We start from the raw sequence: 22,291 nt of genomic DNA, 5'->3' as shown, positions 1-22,291 counted from the left end.
AATGTTGACAGGAACAGGGCGTTGGCCAGAGACAGACTGGGGATTTGGCAGGCTAAGTAAACAAATAAATAGCTTTCCCATCCCCAAAAGAGAATGTGAAAATAAAGATCTTGAAATCCCACTTGGCAAAAAATGGCACTTGGGTAGGAGTTAATGTTTTCCTCTCGTCTTCTTGAGAAGAGGAACAGGGAGAGAAGCGGATGTGAAGCAGGATGTTTAGGGTACTTTTTAGGATGTTGCTAGTTGTGAGGAGCTGGGCTTCGACCATATCGAAGGAACACTCTCATAAGCACGAAACCGCACATCTACTAGATGGTACTGCCAGAAAGACCCGGGGTCTGACCTCCAGGCTCTACCAAGGAGTACCATGGCGCATCCCCAGCAGCCTCCTCCGTCCCCTCCGCTACTCCACTTATGCCACCGTAAGAGTGGATAGGAGGCAGCCTCCCCCGAGGTAAGCCATCCTAGTGTCACTTCTGACCCCTCCCCTGGGTCTCAGTCCCTATCGCACATCCATAAAACCACTCAGGAGCTCTTCATCGGTAAGCATCTGGTCCCAAGCAGCCCCTGAACACCTCCAGGCTGCCTTCCCTCGACGCATCGCAGGCTCAGGAAATGACAACTCACTGAATGCCCACCTGAGCCAGACACCATGAAGGAAGGAAGGCTATCACAAATAAAACACCACGCATTCCAAAACCTGACAACAGCTGTGCCTTCTCTAGCTTCTGTATGCACCATGAAGTGGAGGCAAGGCTGAGTCCATATGTGAAAAGAGCACAGGATTTAGAGTCAGAGATCGGGATTTATGGGGCAGGTTCCAAGCAAAACGACTAGCTGTGTGACCTAAATGAGTTCACTGAAGCCCTCAGAATCCCTACTTCCCCCTCTCCAACATAATATCAGTAACACAGGTCTGGAATTGGGAATGCATTACCTTGTTTTGGCCACGCAACGTCAGATCCTGTCAATCAGGAATCTATCATCCCTCGTGAACAGGAAACACTGAGGGGGCAAAGCAGCTCAGCTTGGGACAGAATGAGGGTTTTCTCTGGGCCTCTGGGCCTTAGAGCTCCTGACTGCCCCATCCAAACCCATCAATGCCTCAGAACCCTCATAAGTAGCAGGCGAGATCACACATGGTAAAGTCCTTTGTTACCAATCAAGTGCTAGTCAAATGGGAAAGTGAGTCATTAAAAAAGAGATGGTGGGTGCCTGGGTGGTTCAGTTAGTTAAGCATCAGGTCAGGATCTCCGGGTCATGAGATCAAGCCCCGCATTTACTCCTCACTCAGCACCCAGGCAGTGTATATTTATAGAGATATATATATTTTTTATTGTTTTTTATACTCCAGTTCATTCCTCTTGTCCAGCAACAACCACTCTACTAGTGACAAAGGTTACCAGGTAGGAGTGAGGGGCCCAGGCAGGAATCCGTTCTTTTTTATTTTTAATTGTTTTGATTTATTTGACAGAGAAAAACACAGTGAGAGAGGGAACACAAGCAGAGGGATTGGGAGAGGGAGAAGCAGGCTTCCCGGCAAACAGGGAGCCTGATGCGGGGCTGGATCCCAGGACCCTGGGATCATGACCGGAGCCAAAGGCAGATGCTTAATGACTGAGGCACCCAGGCACCCCAAGACTAAGTTCTGAGCCTGCCACAGAGTCTTGCACCCAATGCATGTTTACCTGCATAAGCAGCCTCTCCCCTTTCCTGGTGTTTAAGTTAGACCTGGATTAGAAGCCCCATTTCTCAACTCTCGATTTGGATTCCCCACAGGAAAAGATCGTGCAACAAGGATTCAAGTACAAGTGGCTTACCTGGGAGGTGACCCCAAGAAACACTAAAGGGGAATGGAGGAGTGAGACAAGGAAAGGAAGAAGGCCCGGAAAAAGGGAACATCATCAAGCCTGCTACCACTGTGGGCAACTACAGCCGACAACTTCCTTGGGGTGGGGAGCCGGTAGAACACATGTCTCAGAGTGAGACTCCCCGCACCCCAGGGACAAGAGAGCTGGGGCATCCCTCCACCAGCACACGATGGTCACTGGTTGAGAGCCACTCTCAGGCTGGAGACCCCCAGCACTCTGACCTGCCCCACAGGCAAGCAGAGAGGCTCAGGGCCAGAAAAAGCCCTCAGGTACTTATGGCTGGCAGGAGTGGAAAGGTACATGCCCAGGGAATATGGGGGCACGCCATACCATCTGCTCTGTCACAGGCTGTGTGACCTTGTCACCAGCTGTATGACTTACCTTCTCTTATTTCATTATCCAAGCCCTAAAATGAGGATAAAAATGTCTTTCTTGTAGGGATATTGTGATTAGATGAGGTCATGTATGGAGGGGATTAGTTCCTTCCATGTCTGGCTCCTAGTAAACATTGAGTATATACTCATGGTTTATAATCAATAATCTTTGTTTTTTTGTTTTGTTTTGTTTTAAAGATTTTATTTATTTGACAGAGAGACACAGCAGAGAGAGAGAGAACACAAGCAGGGGGGGTGGGAGAGGGAGAAGCAGGCTTCCCACTGACCAGGAAGCCCAATGCAGGGTTTGATCCCTGGACCCTGGGATCATGACCTGAGCTGAAGGCAGACGCTTAACGACTGAGCCACCCAGGCTCACCCAGGCATCCCATATAATCAATAATCTTTCAAGACTTCTTCCTTTTGGATGAAGAAGTTGAGGTGGGAAGAAAACAAAATTTAGGGAAGAAGAATGATCTAGAATCACCCATCACTTACTTCCCTACAGACAGCCATATAATCAGAGCCTGAAGAAAGTTCTAGAAAGACATTCAGTGGCCCCCAGACCCACCAAAGGTCATTATACAGAAACCCAACCAACCTGCTCCAATGTCGAATGATAGCAAAAAAAGGCAGAAAAAAAACCCAAAACCAAACTAAAATTAGATTAAAGGAGGCATCTTCGTGGTCCCTTCCATCAAAACCCTCTATTTTATAAGGATTTCAGACCCAGATGAGGAATGAGACTTTAAAACGGGCAGCCAGCCAATGCCAGCTGAGAAATCTTCTTGAGGGAGGAAAGCCCCCAGACAATGCCCCCATCTCGATTACTTTGCCTAGGCCTATCCCAGAGGCCCATGCCTGAGAAATTTCCAGGCTGCTCCCAGCTCCTGAAGCAGTTGTGTCCTAAAGTGAGTTCCAACAAACACTATTTTTTTTTTTATTTTTTAAGAGTTTTCATCTATCTATTGGACAGAGAGAAAGAGAAAGCATGAGAGTGAAGACAAGCATGGGAAGCTGCAGAGGCAGAGAGAGAAGCAGACTCCCACCGAGCAAGAAGCCTGATGCAGGCGCTTGATCCCAGGACCCTGGGATCATGACCTGAGCTGAAGTCAGATGCTTGAGCCACCCAAGCGCCCCCCAACAAACACTACTGACCCCTGTTATGTTTCTTAAAAAATGGATTCTAGGGTCAAATATGCTTGATAAAGGCTTCATATGATATCCCCCTTGACAAATTTTAGTGTGCATTAACACATTCAAAGCTTTGAAGTCCTATGGTAAAGAATTCTGTTTAAGCCAGTATGTCCAAAGCTCATCTGACACAGAAGCAAATGTGTGTAGGCAAAACATCTATTAACATCCCTCCAAAGGACACTTAGAGTATGTACTAATGGCAGTCCTGGGTGCCACGACCCAGCCTCTGTAACGCACCCCGCCGCCCGCCATGGCCTAGCACAGTGCCTGGTATACAGTAGGTGCCTAATAAACAGCTGCTGTCTGACTGAACGGGGAGAAGGCTGAAAGAATGACTTAATAATGGTTTTCAGATCTGTGAAGTGATATAGTATCGGCAGTGCCAGGCGACAGCTCTCCGTTTCCAAGAAGGCACACGTTTTAGATTGCAGCAGGAGGGATTCTGGAAGCCCTGCTCTGAGTTTCGGATTGCAATCCACCAAAATAGGCTTCCAAGCCAAGCTGCATCGCTTCCTTCTGTGGAGGTGTTGGTCTAGCACTTCGGCACAACAGAGTCTGTGTGCAGCCATCCACCCACCCCACCGCCCATTCATTCACTCATTCAAACCCTCACTGAGCACCTACTATGTGCCAGGCACTGGGGTCCCCGAAAACCCCTTCCAAGAGCCAACTGAGACTGCAGTGAGCTGTGCAATACAGCCCGAGGATCCCTATGGGGAAGGGAGGGGGACCACCCAAGTGTGAGGTTAGGAAGCCTCAAGCCCAAAAGCAACAGCTCATAACCCACTACAAGCAAGGAGGGGGTGGGAGGACCGCACACTGACACATGAGGCTGTCCTGTAGAATAAAGCCACTACTGTCTCCCCGTGTTTGTTTGTCTTTCCCCCTTTTCTGGTAACTACATCCCATTGTTCCCAGACAGCATCCCTGCCCCCACGGCCAGGCCTGGCCACATCCTCAGAGCTGCAATCTCCTCTCGCTTTCCTGAAGCTCTACTCTTCCTTCAAACCTACCTCTTGCCCCACTCCTTGTTCTCCCCATCCTGTGCGTCTGTTCTGGACCAGGGTATCCTCAGTATTTTTCATAACCACTACCAGACAAAGGAATGAATAAACCAGGACTCAAACCGAGGTCGACCTTTCTGCTGAACGCCCCCCCAGCACCGCCACAGAGGGCCACAGAGGGCTTTGTCCAAATCAGAGGCAGGGGATGGGAAAAGTTGAGAAGAGAATATGAGTCCAGGTCTGGGGCATCCCTTCCATCCGATCTCACCACCACCCATCGCCTTCCAGACCTGCATCTTCCCATCAGCACATCCTGGCCAGCCCCACCTGAAAGTCTCACATCAGGTCTGCTATGATTTTGCTTCTTTTTAAAATTTTTATTTAATTTTTTACATTTACATAATCTCTACATCCAATGTGGAGCTTGAACTCAACCCCGAGATCCAGAGTCATACGCTCCACTGACAGAGCCAGCCAGGTGCCCTCCCCTGCTCTTGCTTCTTTCAAACAGAGCCTGAGATGGGCATGACGACAGAACACCCCAACAGGGTTTAGGGCCAGCCAGCCTCGACTTGAAAGCCTCCACTGCCCCACTGCCTACCCTGGGAGACATCTGGTTCAGTGGCTGCTGCCCCAAAGTCTGGAAAGGTACTTCCTTCCTGGAGCTGAAATCTGTCCACTGTTTCCACCCACTTACCCCAACTCTGCCCTTGAGAGCAACTAAAAGTAAACTTAGTCCCTCTTCTAGTGTCTGGTAACAAGGGTCCCAGCAATGATGTCTTGCCCAGCTGTTTTCTTACCCTGCTATAGCCTGCACTCCTCCTAGCTGAATCTCTCCCGCCTTTCAAATGTTCTCTCAGAAGTCAAGGTCTCCAGTCCCCTTCCTCTGAACTCCAGGATCAACAACAGTATTTCAAAGGGGGCCTGAATCCTCCCAGGAACTGGGTATGCTCATTAACCCACTGGTCTTCTCAAACAGCCAGTCTGCAATGCAGGCTCATTTTGAACACACAGTCTATTACCCGGAAACCCCCAGACTTTGTTTGCAACCTTATAAAAAGAGAGATCTTCCCTGTCCTACATCTGGACAGTGCCTTGAGAAAAACTGGGAGGAGGAGATGGGAAATAGGGCTTTCTAACTCTCTCCATGAAGTTTTGGGTCTGGCAGAGAACATTAATGCTGATCCTGCCCTCAGTTAGCTAGCTGCCCCCATCTGATAAGCATGGTCGAAAGGAGGAGATTCTAAAACATAACCTATGTCACGGCACCCAAAGGATTGATGGGCATGAGTTTCCAACCCCCCCGGGAAGTAAATGACCAGGAGCTGGACCCCCGACAAGATACACAAGATACACAAGATACACACAGTTAATTGAGGCAGGCGTCATGGACAGGACATCTCCCATAGACAGGCTGGTACAGTCACAGGAGTCTCCCATCTGGCCTTGCCCAACACCCACTCCATCTCTGGCTGGGACCAAGGCTGCACCTTTCATGACCCTTAGGAAAACAAGAGGCCTGGCCCACCGTGGGCCAAAGCCCTGCTTCTGCTGCCAGCTGCCCCTCAGAACAGGTGACCAATGGCCAGGGCCCTTCTGCATGGAAAAGCGTCTGTCCAGAACTTTTATACTGATTGTTGAAACTTTTCTGTGAGATTGGGCAGGTTCCCGCGACCAGGCTCAACACAGCATCTGTGTCCTCTTTACGGACAGACGTGAGCACACTGTTCTGTGTTCACGGCACACATACTTCAGGCTCTTGCTCCAGAGCAAAACTTAGATTGAATTATGAACACTGAACATTCCCACAAATACAGAAGCTGGTCATGTTCCTTGGCTGGGTCTCTGGCCTGCCTGAAGTCCTCCCACTAGGAAACAAGGCACCCCTGGGATCTGGAAGACAACCCTTACCCAGAAGCCCTGCTTGACGACCCCCCACCCCAGGCTTCTGCTCCCCTCCAAACACCCCTGACCGGTGGCATTGGGAAGGGGACAACATAACTGAAAACAATTAGCAAAGAGAATTGGCAAAAACAATCAGCCTTGAGCTAAGACAAGCAGACCCTCCTGGGCTCCAAACTCAGAGCCCACCCCCACCCCACCCCAGACAGACTGCTGCCAGATGTCTCCTGTCCAGAAATGCGGGTGATGGGGGCAGTAACTAGTGGCCAGAAATTCCCAGGCACTGTGGTGGAAGAGTGTCCTCCTTCACAGCACCCCAGCAAGCAAGGAGGGAGCGGCCGGCGGCAGCCCCAGTCACCCACCACACAGGCCTCTGCGCCGAGCTCCCGAGCAAGGAGGCAGCCTTTTTTTTTTTTTTAAGATTTTATTTATTTATTTGACAGAGAGAGATCACAAGTAGGCAGAGAGGCAGGCAGAGAGAGAGGAGGAAGCAGGCTCCCTGCCAAGCAGAGAGCCCGATGCGGGACTCGATCTCAGGACCCTGAGATCATGACCTGAGCTGAAGGCAGCAGCCTAACCCATTGAGCCACCCAGGCGCCCAGGAGGCAGCCTTTGAATGGGACTCACTGGGCAGCTGAGTGAGTGGGCAGGAGGCAGAATCTTCGAAAGGGAAGGATCGGAGCCCTATATTTCAGAGGAGCTGACCACTCGAATCCAGCCCCCAGCTTCATTAGGGATAGTAGAGGATGTGTACCCAGAATACTTCCCCAAGGAGCCAGAGGTCAAGGTCGGAAGGCAGTCAAGGCCCAGAATCAGAAAGGCCAGCCACCAGCCAAGAAGAAACAGGACAGAGCTGCAGTGATCTCCTTTGGAAGTCAACACAAAGCCGTCCCCAGGCCCACCTCCATTGCTGGGGTCAGCCCATGCGATGAACACACATACACACACACACCAGACACGTGTGTGCGCACGCACACCGGCAGACACACCCGCGCATGTACAGCAGTCAGTTAGTGCTCGGCAGCCCCTCCCCCCACCAGCCAGCTAGCTACAGACACTCACACGTGCTCACAGCCACAGAACATCACCCACACAGCGCCTGTGCCTCTCTGATCTCTGGGACAACTGCTGATGGTTACAGGTTCAAACAGGCACAGAGGAAGAAACGCAGGCAATCGTGGGGTTTCTCCAGAAGGGTCATGGCTGGAAGAGAGGAAGGAGGTGATGGGGGCGGGGGAGGAGGACTGGTCATCCCACACCACGAGGGCGGCTTCTTGCAACTCTCCCAAGCTCACAGGGACACGCATGGGGTCAGAATCTTCTCAGAAATAATAATAATAATAATACCCAACATCTGAACAGGACTCTCTACTTTCCTCTCCCATCTGTCATCACCTCATGGAGTAACACCGGACAGTAGGAATGTTCATCTCCTCGAGCAGATGACCGCCCGCACCCACGGAGCCCAGAGAGATATTCTCCAAAATGATCTTTAATAGCTGAGCATATGTGATGGTTGTGCGAGCGTGCTTGTTTGTGTGTGAGTGCGTGCAGAGGCTTTATGTAGCAGAGTGGGATACAATCAAACAAAAATGAGGTTGCCATGGCAACAGGCTCCAGCATCATTGCAGCCCTATTAACACAAGTGAGGAATGTGTTTGGCAGATGCTCGAGTGTTATTTATGGTATGGGTGTAGCAGAGGGACTTCTAACAGGCAAAGAAGGATTAAAAAAAAAACAAGCCCGTGACGCTCCTACTGTACCCCACGGAGGAGACAACGGTGAGACAAGATCACAGGAGAGGCTGGGAGGCTGCAAACAGGGAGTGAGAGATGGGGAAGTAGCAGGAGCCGGCAGGCAGATAAGAGAGGAAAGGTGGGCAGAGAGCAACAGGGAACTGGAAGGGGGGCGGGAGGAGAGAGGAAGTGAGAGAGAAAGCAGAGGGGGAGGGTGATGGATGCTGGGGGTAGAGCTAGAGCAAAAGACATAGGAAGGGAAGAAACACCGTCCCCCAGAGACGACTACCTCTCGTTCATCTTTTGAGGAAAAATCGTCAGGAGGCACTGGTTCAGAAACCAAGTACTTCTCCTCCTAACTGGAGCAAAGGACGGAGCCCTGAACATAGGGGCGGGGGGCGGGAAGAAGAAAATACCCGGCTCAGATAATGATGTTGAGGACGGACGTGGGCTATGGGAGCAAAGGGGCTGGCCTTGCAGGAGAAGAGAAGAATATGGTTTTCTGAGGGTCTATTATGTGTCCAGGGCACTGTGGGGCGGCGAAGTGTGGGGAGGATTTCCAATGCCCCAACATTAGAAACCATGCACTGCTCCCCCATTTCCCTGGACGTGTGTCTTTACCCCAGAAAAGAACAAGGCATGTAATGCAAGCCAGCCTCAAACAACGGCTGCTCTGAGGCAGAGGTTAATGCTAAACTGTCCCACTAATGGTTCCCTACCATCCATCACAGTTTGGTCAAGAAACACAAATTTTCTACCAGGCATAACCAAATACAAACCCCCGCTAAAATACAGTTTTCTCTGAAGGCAAGGAGAATGTTTGCATTCCCTCGTCCTGGACCATTGCTAACAAGCTTTGCTGTCCTCAACGGAGCAGAATGTGAGAAGTTAAGTGTAAATCCACCCAAAAGCCTACAGCCAAGTCTAAAGACTGTAACAGGTAAAAGCAGCCTGGGTGGGAGGTGGTGAAGGTAGAGGAGAGAAGGGAGATTTGCCGGAGAAAGAAGGGGAGCCCCTCAGACAGTCCCTCTGCTGTGGCCAGAGCATTCTTATGCTAAGATGGGGCTGGAGCACCCCAGGACCAGAACTCCTTTCTTGGGATCTGACTCCAGTCCCTTGAAACCATACATCTAGGATGGCTTAGGGCTAGTTCAGAGAAAATACCCTGAACGATCCTAGAAATTTCTGCTTCTCCATATGGATGACATGCCCTTCCCTCTGCAGAAAAGCTACACCCATCCAAGCAACCTGCCTCCCACCCAAGCCAGGAACAACATCCAAAGATATGATATCCCTGTGAGAGCCTGGGTCCTCAGGTCAGAAATACTCGCAGCCTATATAAGCACTAACAATACCAGTTAACTTTTTCTTATACCCCACCTCTCGATGGGTTTCTCTGTCAAGTTCAAAGCTGATCTCTGAAGATTTTTTTTTCTTTCTGATCCCAGATCAGAAAAACTTGAAGCTTCAAGAGCCCCACCTACTCCACTCACTGGAACACAACCAAACTGGCAAGCAGTTATTAAATCCCTACTAAGTACCCGAAAATGTGCTAGACAAGGGAGAGGGTGGAGAAGGAAAACGATACACGTCAAGAATCCTGCATGCAAGGAGCTTACATTGGACAGGGAGCAAAACCAATGGGCGCTGGAAAATAAGTAAATGCTCCGCTGTGTGGCTCACACTCTATTGTTAACCATGCAGAAGAGGGAGAGACCAGTGTGGTTGGACTGGAAGGAGGGGCTCCCGGTAGGCGGTGAGGCTTGGCACAGAGGGTGAGGCTTGGCACAGAGGTGGGAACTGGAAGGAGCATACACAATTCTCTCATTCTCGAGAAAAGAACCTGGGGCCCAGAGAGGCTGCAGATCCTCTCCCTCCCAGTCACGGAGTACTTTGGAGGTGCAGCTAGAGTCCAGCTCCCTGAAGCCCATACTGGTGTTATTCTCTGTGGAGAGATGGGTACCACACCCAGGAAGCTGGGGGCACAGAAAAATCCCTCAAAGAATATGCAGTACTCAACGGGATCAAAGTCTGAGAAAAGGCATCAAAAGCAGGGGGAAGGGAATGTCAATGGAATATGGCCAGAGGGTCTATCAGAGGACGCAGACATTCGGAAAGGGGTGGGGTGCAGTGGGGTCCACGGTCAAGAAACGAACTTAGTCAAGGGCTCACCTGAGTCTCACAGCTGAGCTGCACTGAAGCAGGGTCAATGCCTGAGGCCCGTGCAGCTCCAGACAAGGCCACTGCTAAAGGAAGCAGGTGTGCCTATCAGAGGGGCTGGTCTCACCGGAGGTGAGGAGACCAAGCGCACCTTTCTTCCAGAAGCCTTCAGTGGAGTCACCAGTTAACCAGAGGTTTTATTTCCTCCAGAGCTCACCGTTCTGAGCTCATGGAACCAGTCTCAACAGAAAGAAAGAGCCCCCACCACAAGCAGTAGCCAGGAACACCCTGGGAAAGGGGTCACACCACCCAACGCTAGCTTTCTGCTCAGCCCAGGAGTGGGAGTACCACACACACACACATCTCAGAGGTTCCTTCCCACCTTTGCTAAAGGCAGGTTGTTTTTATTTTGGTTTTGGTTTTGATTTGGGGCACTTTCATAAACAAAACAAACTTGTCAGTCCTCCCTCAAGTTCAGGGACCTCTCCAGCTCGGGAGATGGAAACCCCCTCGGCCTCAGACAACTGGCAGGGTTATCATTTCTCCTCCTTGAAACCAGGCAAGGGGAGCCCAGGAGCTCCCCTCCCCAACGCTCTATCCAGGAAACCTCAACAAACGAGGAGGGAGAGGCTGCTATGGGGTCCAGACACTTTTGTGAGGGGCCTTTTATATACGGGGACAGGGGAGGGAAGGGGGACTTCGCCATAGAATTTTCTCCTCCAACTCTCCTTCCTCACGCCTAGCCCCACACTAGTGGCTACGTGTCCTCTCCGGGGGCAACGGCATCATTTGTAAATGGACATGCTGGGGCTCAGAGGGGGTTAAGAGGCTCTATAGACACCACTGACTGGCACAGCCAAGTCACTCTGGCTCTTTCACTGCTTTAGAAAGGGTGATGGGGTTGCTTCTCTTTGGAGTCAGCCCCAGGCCTCTGCACCCCACAACCCATGGCCCTGCGGCCAGTTGGGCTCCTACCTGCTTGAGCAGGAACTGGTCCTGGGCGTTGGTGCGCAGGGCTATGGCCAGGTGGAGGGCAGACAGGAGCACTCCGCTGAGTACCGCGGCACGCATGCGCACAGGCAGCAACGTGTAGATGGTGTAGATGAAGAACACGGTCCACCAGATGCCCTCCGAGGCGCTGCGTGGCTGGGGCAGCAGCAGGCCCACCACCTGGACGGCCAGCACGACGGCGATGAGCGCGTAGCAGGCCAGGCCCATGTGGTCCTGGTGGAAGGCGGCGCGGTTGCAGAGCACAGCCATGACGAGGATGACACCTACCGCAGCCGCCAGCACTGCCAGGTAGGGCAGCTGGAGCGGGGGCCGCGCCGCGTGGAAGGCCAACATGACGAGGCACACGAGCACCAGCACGGCCATGAGCATCGTGAGGCTGCTCTGGTTCAGACGGAAGAAGTAGCGCTGGTACAGCCGCTCCAGCTTGTCCGACGGGAACTTCTTGGAGCGGAATATCTGCAGCAGCGCCAGGCAGCAGGCGCCCAGCGACAGCACTGCGCCGGGCCCCGCACTCGATTCTGCCGAGCTGCCGCCATCCCCAGACCCTTCGTCGCCCTCGACGGCGCCGGCCTCCAGTTCGTCCACCGCGCGGCCCTTGCCCCGCCGCTCCTCCAGGCCCAGCTCCACCGAGCGAGGGCGCACCTCCGTCCCGCCGGCCGCTGCCGCCGCCGCCGCCGAGCCGCCACCGCCGCCCGCAGGGGGCGCCCGGGTGCTGCCCCCGCCGGCCGCGCCCCGCCGCTGCCGGCGGCTGCCGCGACCGCAGTCGTCGCCGCCGCGCTCCTGCCAGGCCGACTTGGAGCGGAAACTGAAGCCGAAGCCCCCGGCCAGGGGGTCGTCGCCGCTCAGCGGAGGATCGTCGTCGTCGTCGCTGCGCCAGCGGTTAGCCAAGCGCTGCTGCTGCTGCTGCGGGGTCACCGCCCCCCCGGGTTTCTTGGTGCAGCCGCGGGTCGAACCCCCGGGAGCGTGGGGGTAGCCATTGGCGCGGGAATCCGCCTCCCCCCACGCCGAGCGGTGTTCCGGGCCTCCCCGGGACGCCGGCGCAGCAGCTGTCTGCGCCGCGTAGCCCGGGGGGCTCACGCTTTTGGAGCCGGACATCCCCCCCTCGGCCTCGTCGTCTTCTTCCTCTTCCCCCCGGGGTCGGGCCGGGGGTCTCCAAGGGGACGGCGGACCGCCGAGCAGGGGGACCAGGCTGGGGTCACACGTCGAGGGCGGCCCGGGGCCCTGCGCAGCAGCGGGGCATCTTGGCACCCCCGTCCTGAGCGGAGAAGCAGAGCAGCAGGAGGGCAAGCGGGTAGGCAGGCACAGCCCCGAGGTGAGAAGTGGCTGAGAATCCGCGTCCGGAGTCCCAGGTCCGAGATGGAGTTGGCTCCGAGCTGGGGCAGCTGGGACTGCTCGAGCGGCTGCGCCGCGCGCAGAGGGACGTCCGGACTCCTGGTTCGCGTCGAGCTCGACGAGGACCGGAGTTGTTGCGGACAAGGCGGGACGGAGAGGTGTCCTTGCGGGCGGCGCCTCCCCGGGGCTGGCAATGCCGGGGCGCGGCGCTCGCAGATTCTGTCTAAGCGGGGCCCAGCGGCACACGCGGCGAGGCGGCGGCTAGGGCGGCGAGGCGGGGGTCCCGGCGTGGAGACCGAGCGGGTACCCTTTCCTCGCGGCGGACTAGGAGCGACTGGGAGGTGCGGGAGCCAGGCAGCATTATTTTCTTACGAGGGGTGGGGAGGTGGGATGGGGGGTGGAGAGGACGGGGGAGGGGGCGGCGGGCGGAGCAACAGCTCCGGGGCCCTGGGGGGTGGGTCCTGGAGCCCAGGGGGGCCGTCGCCCGCATCCCCCACCTCCCGCAGCGAGAGTGGGAGCGAGGCCCCCGCGAAAGCCGAGCCGAGCTTTCAGCGCGTCCGCGCAGGGGGCGGGGGCGAGGACCGGCTCCTGTGGCGCGGCCCTTCCCCTCTCGCCTCCCCCTTCCCCCCAAACCGAGCGGGGCTGGCCCGGACCCGCTGGCCCAGGAGGGCTGCCGCGCCGACTCCGTAAGCCCCAGGCTCCTCGCCGCCGGCTGCGGGCCCGCCGCCGCCGGGCGCAGAAGGACTAGGCGGAGGGCGGAATCCGGCGCAGCGCCGCCGCCGTTGTGCCCCGAAGCAGGCGGGCTTCTCCCGGGCAGTGCGGCATCCAGAGATCGAGGGCCAGGACTCAGATGCAGCCGGCCGAGAGGGGTCCGCCCAAGAGCTGCTGCGGCCCGGGGGCGCTCCGAGGAGGCCGGCTGGAGCCGGGCTCAGGGCGCGCCATGCACGCCTCGGGCCCTGCGCCGCTCCGGCCGCTCGCGCCGCTCCTCCCTTCTCGCCCGCTTGCCGCCGCCGCCGCCGCCGCCGGAGAGCCCTCCGCATCCCCTCCTCCCGCCGCCTCCCCGCCCCCCGCGCCGCTCCGGCCTCGGCTCAGAGAGGCGGGCGGCCGCCTCCGCCCCCGGCCGGGCCGCGGCCCCCGCCTCTGCGCCCCGCGGGCATCATCAGGCCAGGCCCCGTGAGGCGCCCGGGGCCGCGGGGTCCCCAGTTCCCCTTCCTCACCTAAATTTCTCGCCGCACCCCCTCCCTCCCAGGCGCCTGGAGCCTCGTCCAGCCGGCAGTCCCTTCGCTGGACCTGGGTGGCATGCGCTCCTCCCCCGCCCCCTGCTTAGGTTCTTGCGCCCCTAGTCCAAGCTCCCCTCTTTTGTATCCCCCTTTAATCCCCCTCCCCCCATTCAACCCAACTTCAGCCCCCGCGCTGCGCCCCCCTTCACTGGCCCGGCTCGATTGGCCGCTTCCTGAGCTGTCAGACTTGAGCCCCGCGCTCTTATTGGGCGATTCTCTGGCCGGGCGGCCGTGCCAAAGGAGGGCGCACCGGGCTGGGGGCGCCGGGGCAGCGACTGCAGCAGGGAGCGAAAGACCAGAGTCCCCGGAGGGGCGCGAGAGCCAGACCCGGAAATGGACGGGGGAGATGGAGAAATTGAGGATCTCTGAGACGCAGGAAGGCATGACGGAAAAGATGGAGATGCAGTGGGTGAGGCTGATGCAGCCAGGGCGGGGCGGACAGGAGCACTTCGATGGGTAGTTACCTAGAGGGAGCCCAGCAGACAGCACTAGGAACACCTGGCGTTTGTGAAGAGCTTTTGCCTGTTGACACTTTTTCTTTTTGTCTTTCCTGCTTCTTCCTTCCCTCCTTTTTTCCTTTTTTCCTTCCTTCCTCCCTCTCTCCTTCCCTCCCCCGTTCTTTCGTTCGTTCCTTCCTTCCTTTTTCCTTCCTCCCGTCCGTCTTTCCTTCCTTTGTTCCTTCGTTTTTTAAATCTCATTTGGCTTCCTTCAATAGCCCTAGGGTGTGACAGAGAACAAACAGGGCGTGTGTGATTACTCCCAATTTTATAAATTGAAGCTGAGACTTCGAGAGTGTGGTTAGCTTGCCATGGTCACACAACTCCCCTAACTTGCAACGGAAAGATCTTTGCTCGGCACCAAATTGCCCCCTGTACACCTAGCAAGCTGTTAACCCAGAACGAAGTGCGGTCCCCCCTGGACCTCGGATGACCAGACACTCCTCCTGCACAGCACCAGCCACAAAGAGTCAGGAGTGGAGAAAAGGACTTCACTGCCCATCAATGAGGACCTTGATCTGTGGAATGATGTATCTACCCAATTCTCCTTGCCCCTAAGCTGCTCTAGTGGAGTTTCTGGCAGTCTAGACAGTGGGGCAGGCACGGGTAGGGTAGCACACCTCTACTGGAGAAAGAGAAACAACCTTCACTTTACTCTTCTTCCTCCAGCTCTCTCTGCAGAGCTTCTGAGAAGGAGCCTGCAGTCTGAGTGAGCTTCCCTTTCTCTCTCCGTTGATCATCTCTTTGCAGATTGCAAGATAAGCCTTGCCAGAGTCAAAAATTGGGAGGACGAATCCAAGAGATCTGAATAAGAAACCCTTGAGCAATTCAGCCCTTGAATAACCAATCCATAATTAGCTAAGCCATAAAAAAAAGCACCCTGAACTTGGCCCACATACATTCCTGGAGCACCCATTATGTGTCAAGCACCCTGCTAGGTGCTCTGGGGATAAAAAGATGAGCCAACTTTGGTTACCATGAGGGAGGGAGAGTAGCTAGCCATTGACTGCAGTTTTGAGCCACGATTTTGTCATTTAGGGATTTTAGGGAGGAGGCATTTCTTCTCATTATGAGAAGGCCAAAAAAAGACTAGAGGTCAAATCAGGTTAACAGAGAAGGATGAAAGAAGAAAGGAGGAATGGACTGATATTTAGTATTTAGTAAGCAACTACTATATATCTGTAGATATTCTATTGTCATATAAACATTTTGAGGAAGATGTTATTCTCCCCACTGTAAAGATAGAAAACTGAGACTTAGAGAATCAAGGCCTGTAGTTTGTAGCGGAATGGAACCGAAGGTCAGCCTGCTCCTTGTACTCTACCACACAGCCTGTAGCATAAATGGTATGAGAGGGACCCCCAGATAGGCAACTGCATGGACAGACCCAGATGGCCAGAGGTATCAAGGTGATTGGGTTCCCTCCTTGATCCTCTGATTCCCTGAAGTTCTCCCTAGTTCATTCCTTTTCATCTTATTCAAATGTTTAAAACAACCATCATCTTGGGGGACCTGAGTGGCTCAGTCAATTAAGCATCAGCCTTCAGCTCAGGTCATGATCAGGGGGTCCTGGGATGGAGGCAAATGTCAGGCACCCTGCTCCTCAGGGATCCTGCTTCCCCCACTCCCTCTGCCCCTCTGTCTTTCTCCCAAATAAATAAGTAAATAATCTTTTAAAAAAATAAAATAAAATAAAATAACCACCAACTTACCCAAAAAAGGCATTTATGATCAAATATAGAAAAACTACCAAAAAAAAGACAAAAGCAAACACATTCATAATCATACTACCTAGAAAAAAACCATTAACATCTTAATTTTTTTCTTAACAAAAAATAGGGCTTAAAAATGGGACTTTTACTGGGCAAATGATTTTACAGTTTACATTTTTCTGCTTAGCTAAATATTGTATTTTTTTTTCATGTCAGTAAGCATTCATCTACAATATTCCTCTTATTGTCCAAACAGAATTCCATTGCATTTTAAAATGGCATAATTTATTTAACCAGTCCCCTGTGGTTGGACATCTTTCACTATCATAGCAGTTTTATAGAAAGTTTCCACTCTTTTACTGTTATAAACAATGAACATTTTTGCAGATAAATCACATGTATCTTTATATCCTTAGAAGAAATTCCTACGAGGAGAATTGCTGGGTCTAAGGATAAACTTTTTTTTTCTTTAAGGTATTGCAGAAATGTCTATCTTCAGCCCCTGCCTCCCTTCCCAGTACCAAGCTTAGTTAGCCCTGTCCACCGGCAAGCTTCCCATGGATGCTCCTTGGGACCCACCAGGGAAAGGTTCAGCTTATCTAAAAGTAAGTTAAGGTTACTTACTTGAAGCCTGCTCCTCCCTGTTTTCTCACCACTTGTGGAATCACTGTCCCCCAGTCTCCCTGATCTTTGAGCTGTGAACCCTCCTCCCCTCCTATCCCAGTCACAGGTTCCTGCTGCCACACCCTCAACTTTTCACATCTGTCTTCTTCCACATTCTCCAGCTGCTGCCTTCCCACATATCCTCCCTGCTCCTTGCCTGCACAATCTCCGGCTCTCTCCTTCTTCCATCCTCCTTGCTCTCAATCTGTCTTCCACTTTGTGCCCCACTTTGATCCTGCAGGTCACACCCCCTAACTGAAAACTGTCCACAAAACAGCCTCTTCCTACTCGCCTGCTTTCACTGTCCATCACTTCCCCATGTCACCCAAGCACCCCGAGTTGCCCCTTAAGCCTCTGTACCGAGGACTTTTCCTACTCTGCCCAGATGACATTCGTGGCACCTCTGTGAAACCCTCCCTCATGCCTCACCCAGGCTGTGAGGCGCTCCCTCCTCCTCAGCTTCCAGCACACCTTGCTTTAATCTCTATTATAGCACTTGTCACATTGTATTTTCTTAACTTGTCAGAACTGTCTCCACAGTCAGCTGAACTCCTTGAGGGCAGAGTTGGTATCTTACTCATTCTTGTGCCCCGTGCTCAGCCTTGTGTCTGGCACATAGGAGATGCCCGATAACTGTTTGTTGATAAACAAGTGGTACAGCTGAGGAATAGTGAGCAGAATGGAGTCTGCTGGGGGAAGGGGCAGGATGGGGAGCATGGCAACTGGCAACAGTAGATGGAGAGGGAGAGGTGGGGTGGACTCTTGAACACGGTGTAGAGGGAGGGTGGGCTTCAGTTTGAAAAGCCCCTGAGGGGCACCTGTGGGTTAAGCCTCTGCCTTCAGCTCAGGTCATAATCCCAGGGTTCTGGGATCAAGCCCCGAATGGGCTCTCTGCTCAGCAGGGAGCCTGCTTCCCCTCTCTCTGCCTGCCTTTCTGCCTACTCGTGATCTCTGTCTGCCAAATAAATAAGATATTTTTTAAAAAATTAAAAAATAAAAAGCCCCTGAATCTGGGTTCAGGAGTTTTCTGGCCCATTATGTTTTAGGAGGCAAACTCTGGCAATGATATAAAGACTGAGAAAACAAGATCTAAGAGCATAGGGGACTGGTAAGGAAGCTCTTGCCAAGTGACTGAGCCCAGAGTGATGCAATGGAGATGATGCCATTGGCTGGCAGATATCTGTGGAAGGCTGAAACCCAGGAGTCAACCTCTGGGAAGAAGAGGAGTCCTCAAGGTCAGACGAAGACAAGGAAAGGAACGAAAGGCAGAAGTTTTGAAGACCAACTCCAGAATGCACACCTGGCTGTTGTCATCAGATAGGGGTTGACCCAACGCCACAGCAGGCCTCCTGCTGACATGAGTACTTGGTTTGCAGAGGTGAGGTGACCACACACCCCAGGGCACTGAAGGTCCTTTGGGAGATCTGCTGACGCCCCCTTCTTCCCCCAGGCATCTTCCCTCTCGTGCCTCAGTTACACTTTAGGATTTCATTCTGCACTCTCCCGGGCTCCTTTTTGGAAGAATAGTTCTATTTTGGAAATTAAAATATTAATATTTTAGAACATTTAGAAATATTTGTAGAAGTAGGTATCAGTACTATTCCCCTACCTAAAAATACCTTCCTTCACACTGCTTAAAATTCCACCATTAGATAGTCATGTTTGGGGATGAAAATCATTCCCTAAAAATGAATGCAACAAACCTAGAGACAGAAAGTAGATTAGAGTAGTGGCTACCTGGCCCTGGGGATGGGGAGGAATAGGGAGTGATGATGGCTCATGGGCACAAGATTTCTGTAGGGGGGTTATGAAGATGCTCTAAAGTTAGATTATGGTAATGATTGCTCAACTCAAGAAATGTACTAAAAACCATTGGATTGCATAGTTTAACTCACCAGATGAACTTTATGGTATGTAAATTATATTTCAATAAGGTGGTTATAAAAATGAATGCAGATACCCCTCGGAGACTGAAGGATTCATGCCGCGGCTGTTGGTTGTTATCAAGTCAATGTGAATGAGTTTGGTCAGCAGGCTTCCCCCATTATTGCCCAACCAAGGCAAGGCCAATAAGGGAATGGATGCTTGCTGATTAGGAACAGAGATAAGTGAGGGAGAGGAAGGAGAGAACGCCTAGGACCACTGAGCATTTGCCAAGAAAAATGGAACCAGAAGAGGGCACGGGTGCCAGGGAGTAGGGAAGGAAGAGGGCAGAAATAGAAGCCAGTTAGGATTTGAGGGTGAAAAAAGGATTTATCCTGCCCTGTAATATATTCCTCACCTGGAATTAAGGACCGCTAAGACTCCAAGGGCTCTCGGTAGGGTGAAAGAATCTTAAAGATCACCCTATTCCCAAAAATGTGTCACTCACTCCCGGACGTTTGCATTTTGAAAGGAAGCCCCACCCTGCAAACTAGGTGATTTACCTTCCCCACAAAGACCTAACTCATTGTTATCCCCAAATCAGAGAGAGGCTAAGAGGATGGAGCACGGAGTATCCTGAGGGAGTCATCCTTGGAGGCTTGGGGCCCCGTGTCTTAGCCACTGGGCATGGGCAGCAGAAGTCCCTGCTGTCCCTAGGAACCATTCACCACTCTAGCCCCTTCCCCACTGGCAGTTAGGAAGAACCAAGGGTCTCAGCCCTCTCACTCTTGACCTCTGGCTTCCTTGGCTTGGAAATCGAGGATAATAAGAAGTTTGCAGTTGGCCCTAGGGAACCGGGCCCTAGATTTTTTCCAGACCTACACTCTTCCAAACCTCTGGGCCTCAGGGAGCAGGAAATATTCAAAGAGCTCAGATTGTAGCTTAGGTGGAAATGGCTGATAATAGCTCGATCTGCCACTCTCCCAGGTGTTGACATTTGCATTTTAATGGAGGCGGTTAATGCCTTCAGCTGAAGGAGTGACTAATACGTTCTTTCAATTGCTACAGAAGGTAAGTGAGAGACCCTTTGCTGCCCGGGGGCCTTTTAATACCCTCCGGTCAATTCAAGATCACGCCTGATCAGCAGCGGCCAAACCTTTGGACTCTAATGCCCGCAGTCCATGCTTCGTCTTGGCCCCGGTCCTTGATTTGCTCACCTTCTTGCACTTTATCCTAAAAGTCTGGAAGCATCCCCATGAGTCATTTATTCTTTCAACACACATAAACCGATTATCCATTTCAAGCAGAAAACTATGTTGGGCACTGAGTTGGGGGGCGGGGTGGAGCTCAAGAAATGTGTCGGCAAGATGGCCCCCTCAAGAAGTCAGGGGAGCAAATCACAAGACGGGCTGCCCAGCAGTCCCACCTCAGCAGAGCAGATCCTACAGCTTATGTGGTGCGTCTTGAACACGATAAACAACTTACTAATAGAAGGCAAATATTCCTATAGGCTGAGGGCGCAAGAAAGGCTTTGGGAGGGGTCAGGAGGGCCTTAAGGATACATAGAAATTGGGTATACAAAGACTAGATGGAGTTCCCAGGATCCAAAACATTCCTCTAGTCACAAAAGACCACCTATTGCACCATCCTATTTATATGACATGCCCCAAAGAGGCAAATCCATGGGGACAGGAGAGCAGATCAGTGGCTGCCTAGAGCTAGGGGCTGGAGGAGAGGTGGGGACAATGGCTAATGAGTACAACGGGGTGGGGAAAACTATCTAAACATCTGGCAATGGTTCCACTGTAAAGATACTAAAAACCATTAAGTTACACACTTTAAATGGACGAACCTTATGGAATGCAAATTATATCTCAATAAAGCAGTTTAAAAAATGGGAAAAAGTGAGGTCCAGAAAGACCATTCCCTCAATGGTCATTCCTACTATTATGAGGAACCCTGCTTCATAACTGTAGAAAGAATATCCTAGTTTTAAGTTCCTAGTTTTTTCCTGTATGAAGGTCACTTTTTTTCCTTCTGAAAGCCCATTTTTAAGGTAAAAGATGTTCAAGGACCCCAATTTTAGTTAAGAAAATACATAATGGTAAAAGGTTATTTGAAGTTGCAATTGATTGATACTTTATTAATCCCAATAGCATCTACATGTTAGAAAAATGGTTCTGTATCTGGAGGGGAAGCATGATTATTATGCCTATAGACAGGGCTCTGTGGCCCTCTTTCAAGATTTCCTCAGTCATTTGAGGTCCTCAGACCACAGGTTTAGAATTCTGGTCCATGCTCTACCAAGGTGTTTTTGGTCCAACTTCTCTGTCAGTGAATGTTAATGGGTGAAGGCCCATTAGCAATCAATCAATCAATCAATCAGATACAATCTTCACCCAACAATGTTTCTGCCTCTTCAAGGGCTCAGCCAAAATGGCACCCTTTCTTCTCCCAAACCAGTGGGCTTTGCTGAGAGTAGATCCAGCAAAGACGACAGTCAGAGCCATGCTGGTTGGCAGACACTTGTCTCTAGCAAATGTAATTAAAGGCAGCAGCAAGTAAGTGCCTATTAATTTTTCATTAGAAAAGTCAAGGGCTACCTTCTTGGAAGGCAGCATCACTGAACTTCAGCCTTAGTAGTTCAAAATCAGGCTTTCCCCCACTGTGTATACACCCTTTTCTATGAGTATACACACACACACACACACACACACACACACACACACACGAGTCTGCCACCACTTTACGAGTATAAGAGAGAAAGCATCAAGCACTCCGATCTATACGCTACAGAGGTCATTTTGTCCCACATTGACTTAATTACCCCCGTGGCTCTCTGTACATGTAATTGACCATGTATATGAACCTTATACAATATGATGATATCTCCCCAAACTGTGTTTACATACCATGTTTATGGTTAGAACCTTTTTTTTTTTTTTAGATGCCCTTGGGGAGAATACTAGTCAAAACTGTACATGGCAAATCCTTTTGTAAAGCAACTATGCTGAGTACTCCCTAATGTGTTTGTTTTGTAAGCCAGGGGCAATGTTACAAGGTAAGAAGAGGGGAGCTGGTGGTTGGGGGGGGAACCCCCCTCCCCAGTCTGCCCTAACAGCTGTCTCCCTATTGGTGGGCAGAGCCTATTCAACAAGCGAAGAGCTCTAAGCTTGGAATCAGAAGACCCAGAGGCCCCACACCAGCGTGACTAACTTCTAGCTGTGTTGTGTCCCACAAGTCCCTTCACCGCTCAGATCAGCAGTTCCCAGCCAGGAAGAGTGAAAATGCTCTCCTACCCACGTTGACCCCTTGTTAGGAGGACTGAGACAATGATGAGAAATTCCTTCTCAAATGATTCATCCTTAGGTAAAATTGGAGTCATTCTTAGTTACAGCCAATGAATAAATTGATTCCTAATAAATCCAGATGTTCATTTAAGAGGTAAGCACGGAGTAAGGTACATCTCCAGGTCTCGGGCTCTTGCATACATTTATGGATGACTGTGATAAATACTTTTATGTCTGTGCTGCGTGTGTACCATCTCCTCTAGTAGTCTGGGAGATCTGCTTTCATCTCTGCTGTGTTCAAAGCAGGGCCCCCAGGGCCATGCAGATGAGGTCTCTGTTCTCAAAGACATTCCCTCTTTCAGGATTCTGCAGACTGCAGCCTGTCTGCCGGGCAGACTG

At 52.0% G+C, this 22,291-nt stretch overlaps 1 protein-coding gene and 1 long non-coding RNA gene across 3 annotated transcripts in view; one reads left to right on the top strand and one right to left on the bottom strand.

Annotated features, from left to right (window-relative positions):
• The window catches only part of ADCY5 (adenylate cyclase 5), a 147,569-nt gene extending 135,106 nt beyond the window's left edge, over positions 1–12,463 (bottom strand). For both annotated transcript variants that reach the window (XM_082746353.1, XM_082746354.1), the window contains exon 1: positions 11,220–12,463. In XM_082746353.1, coding sequence (XP_082602479.1) covers positions 11,220–12,350 — 1,131 coding nt within the window. In that variant the 5' untranslated portion in view covers positions 12,351–12,463. The remainder of the gene's footprint in view (positions 1–11,219) is intronic.
• Positions 9,487–18,684, top strand: LOC309872635. Its single transcript, XR_014316032.1, has 3 exons — positions 9,487–9,742; positions 16,551–16,681; positions 17,786–18,684. It is a non-coding gene; the product is annotated as an uncharacterized lncRNA (long non-coding RNA).
• The last annotated feature ends 3,607 nt before the right edge of the window (positions 18,685–22,291 follow it).

Source organism: Mustela nivalis (assembly GCF_964662115.1).
Source record: "Mustela nivalis genome assembly, chromosome: 1".
NCBI lineage: Eukaryota > Metazoa > Chordata > Mammalia > Carnivora > Mustelidae > Mustela > Mustela nivalis.
Note: the sequence above shows the minus strand (reverse complement) of the source record. Positions and strands in the feature narration are given on the sequence as shown.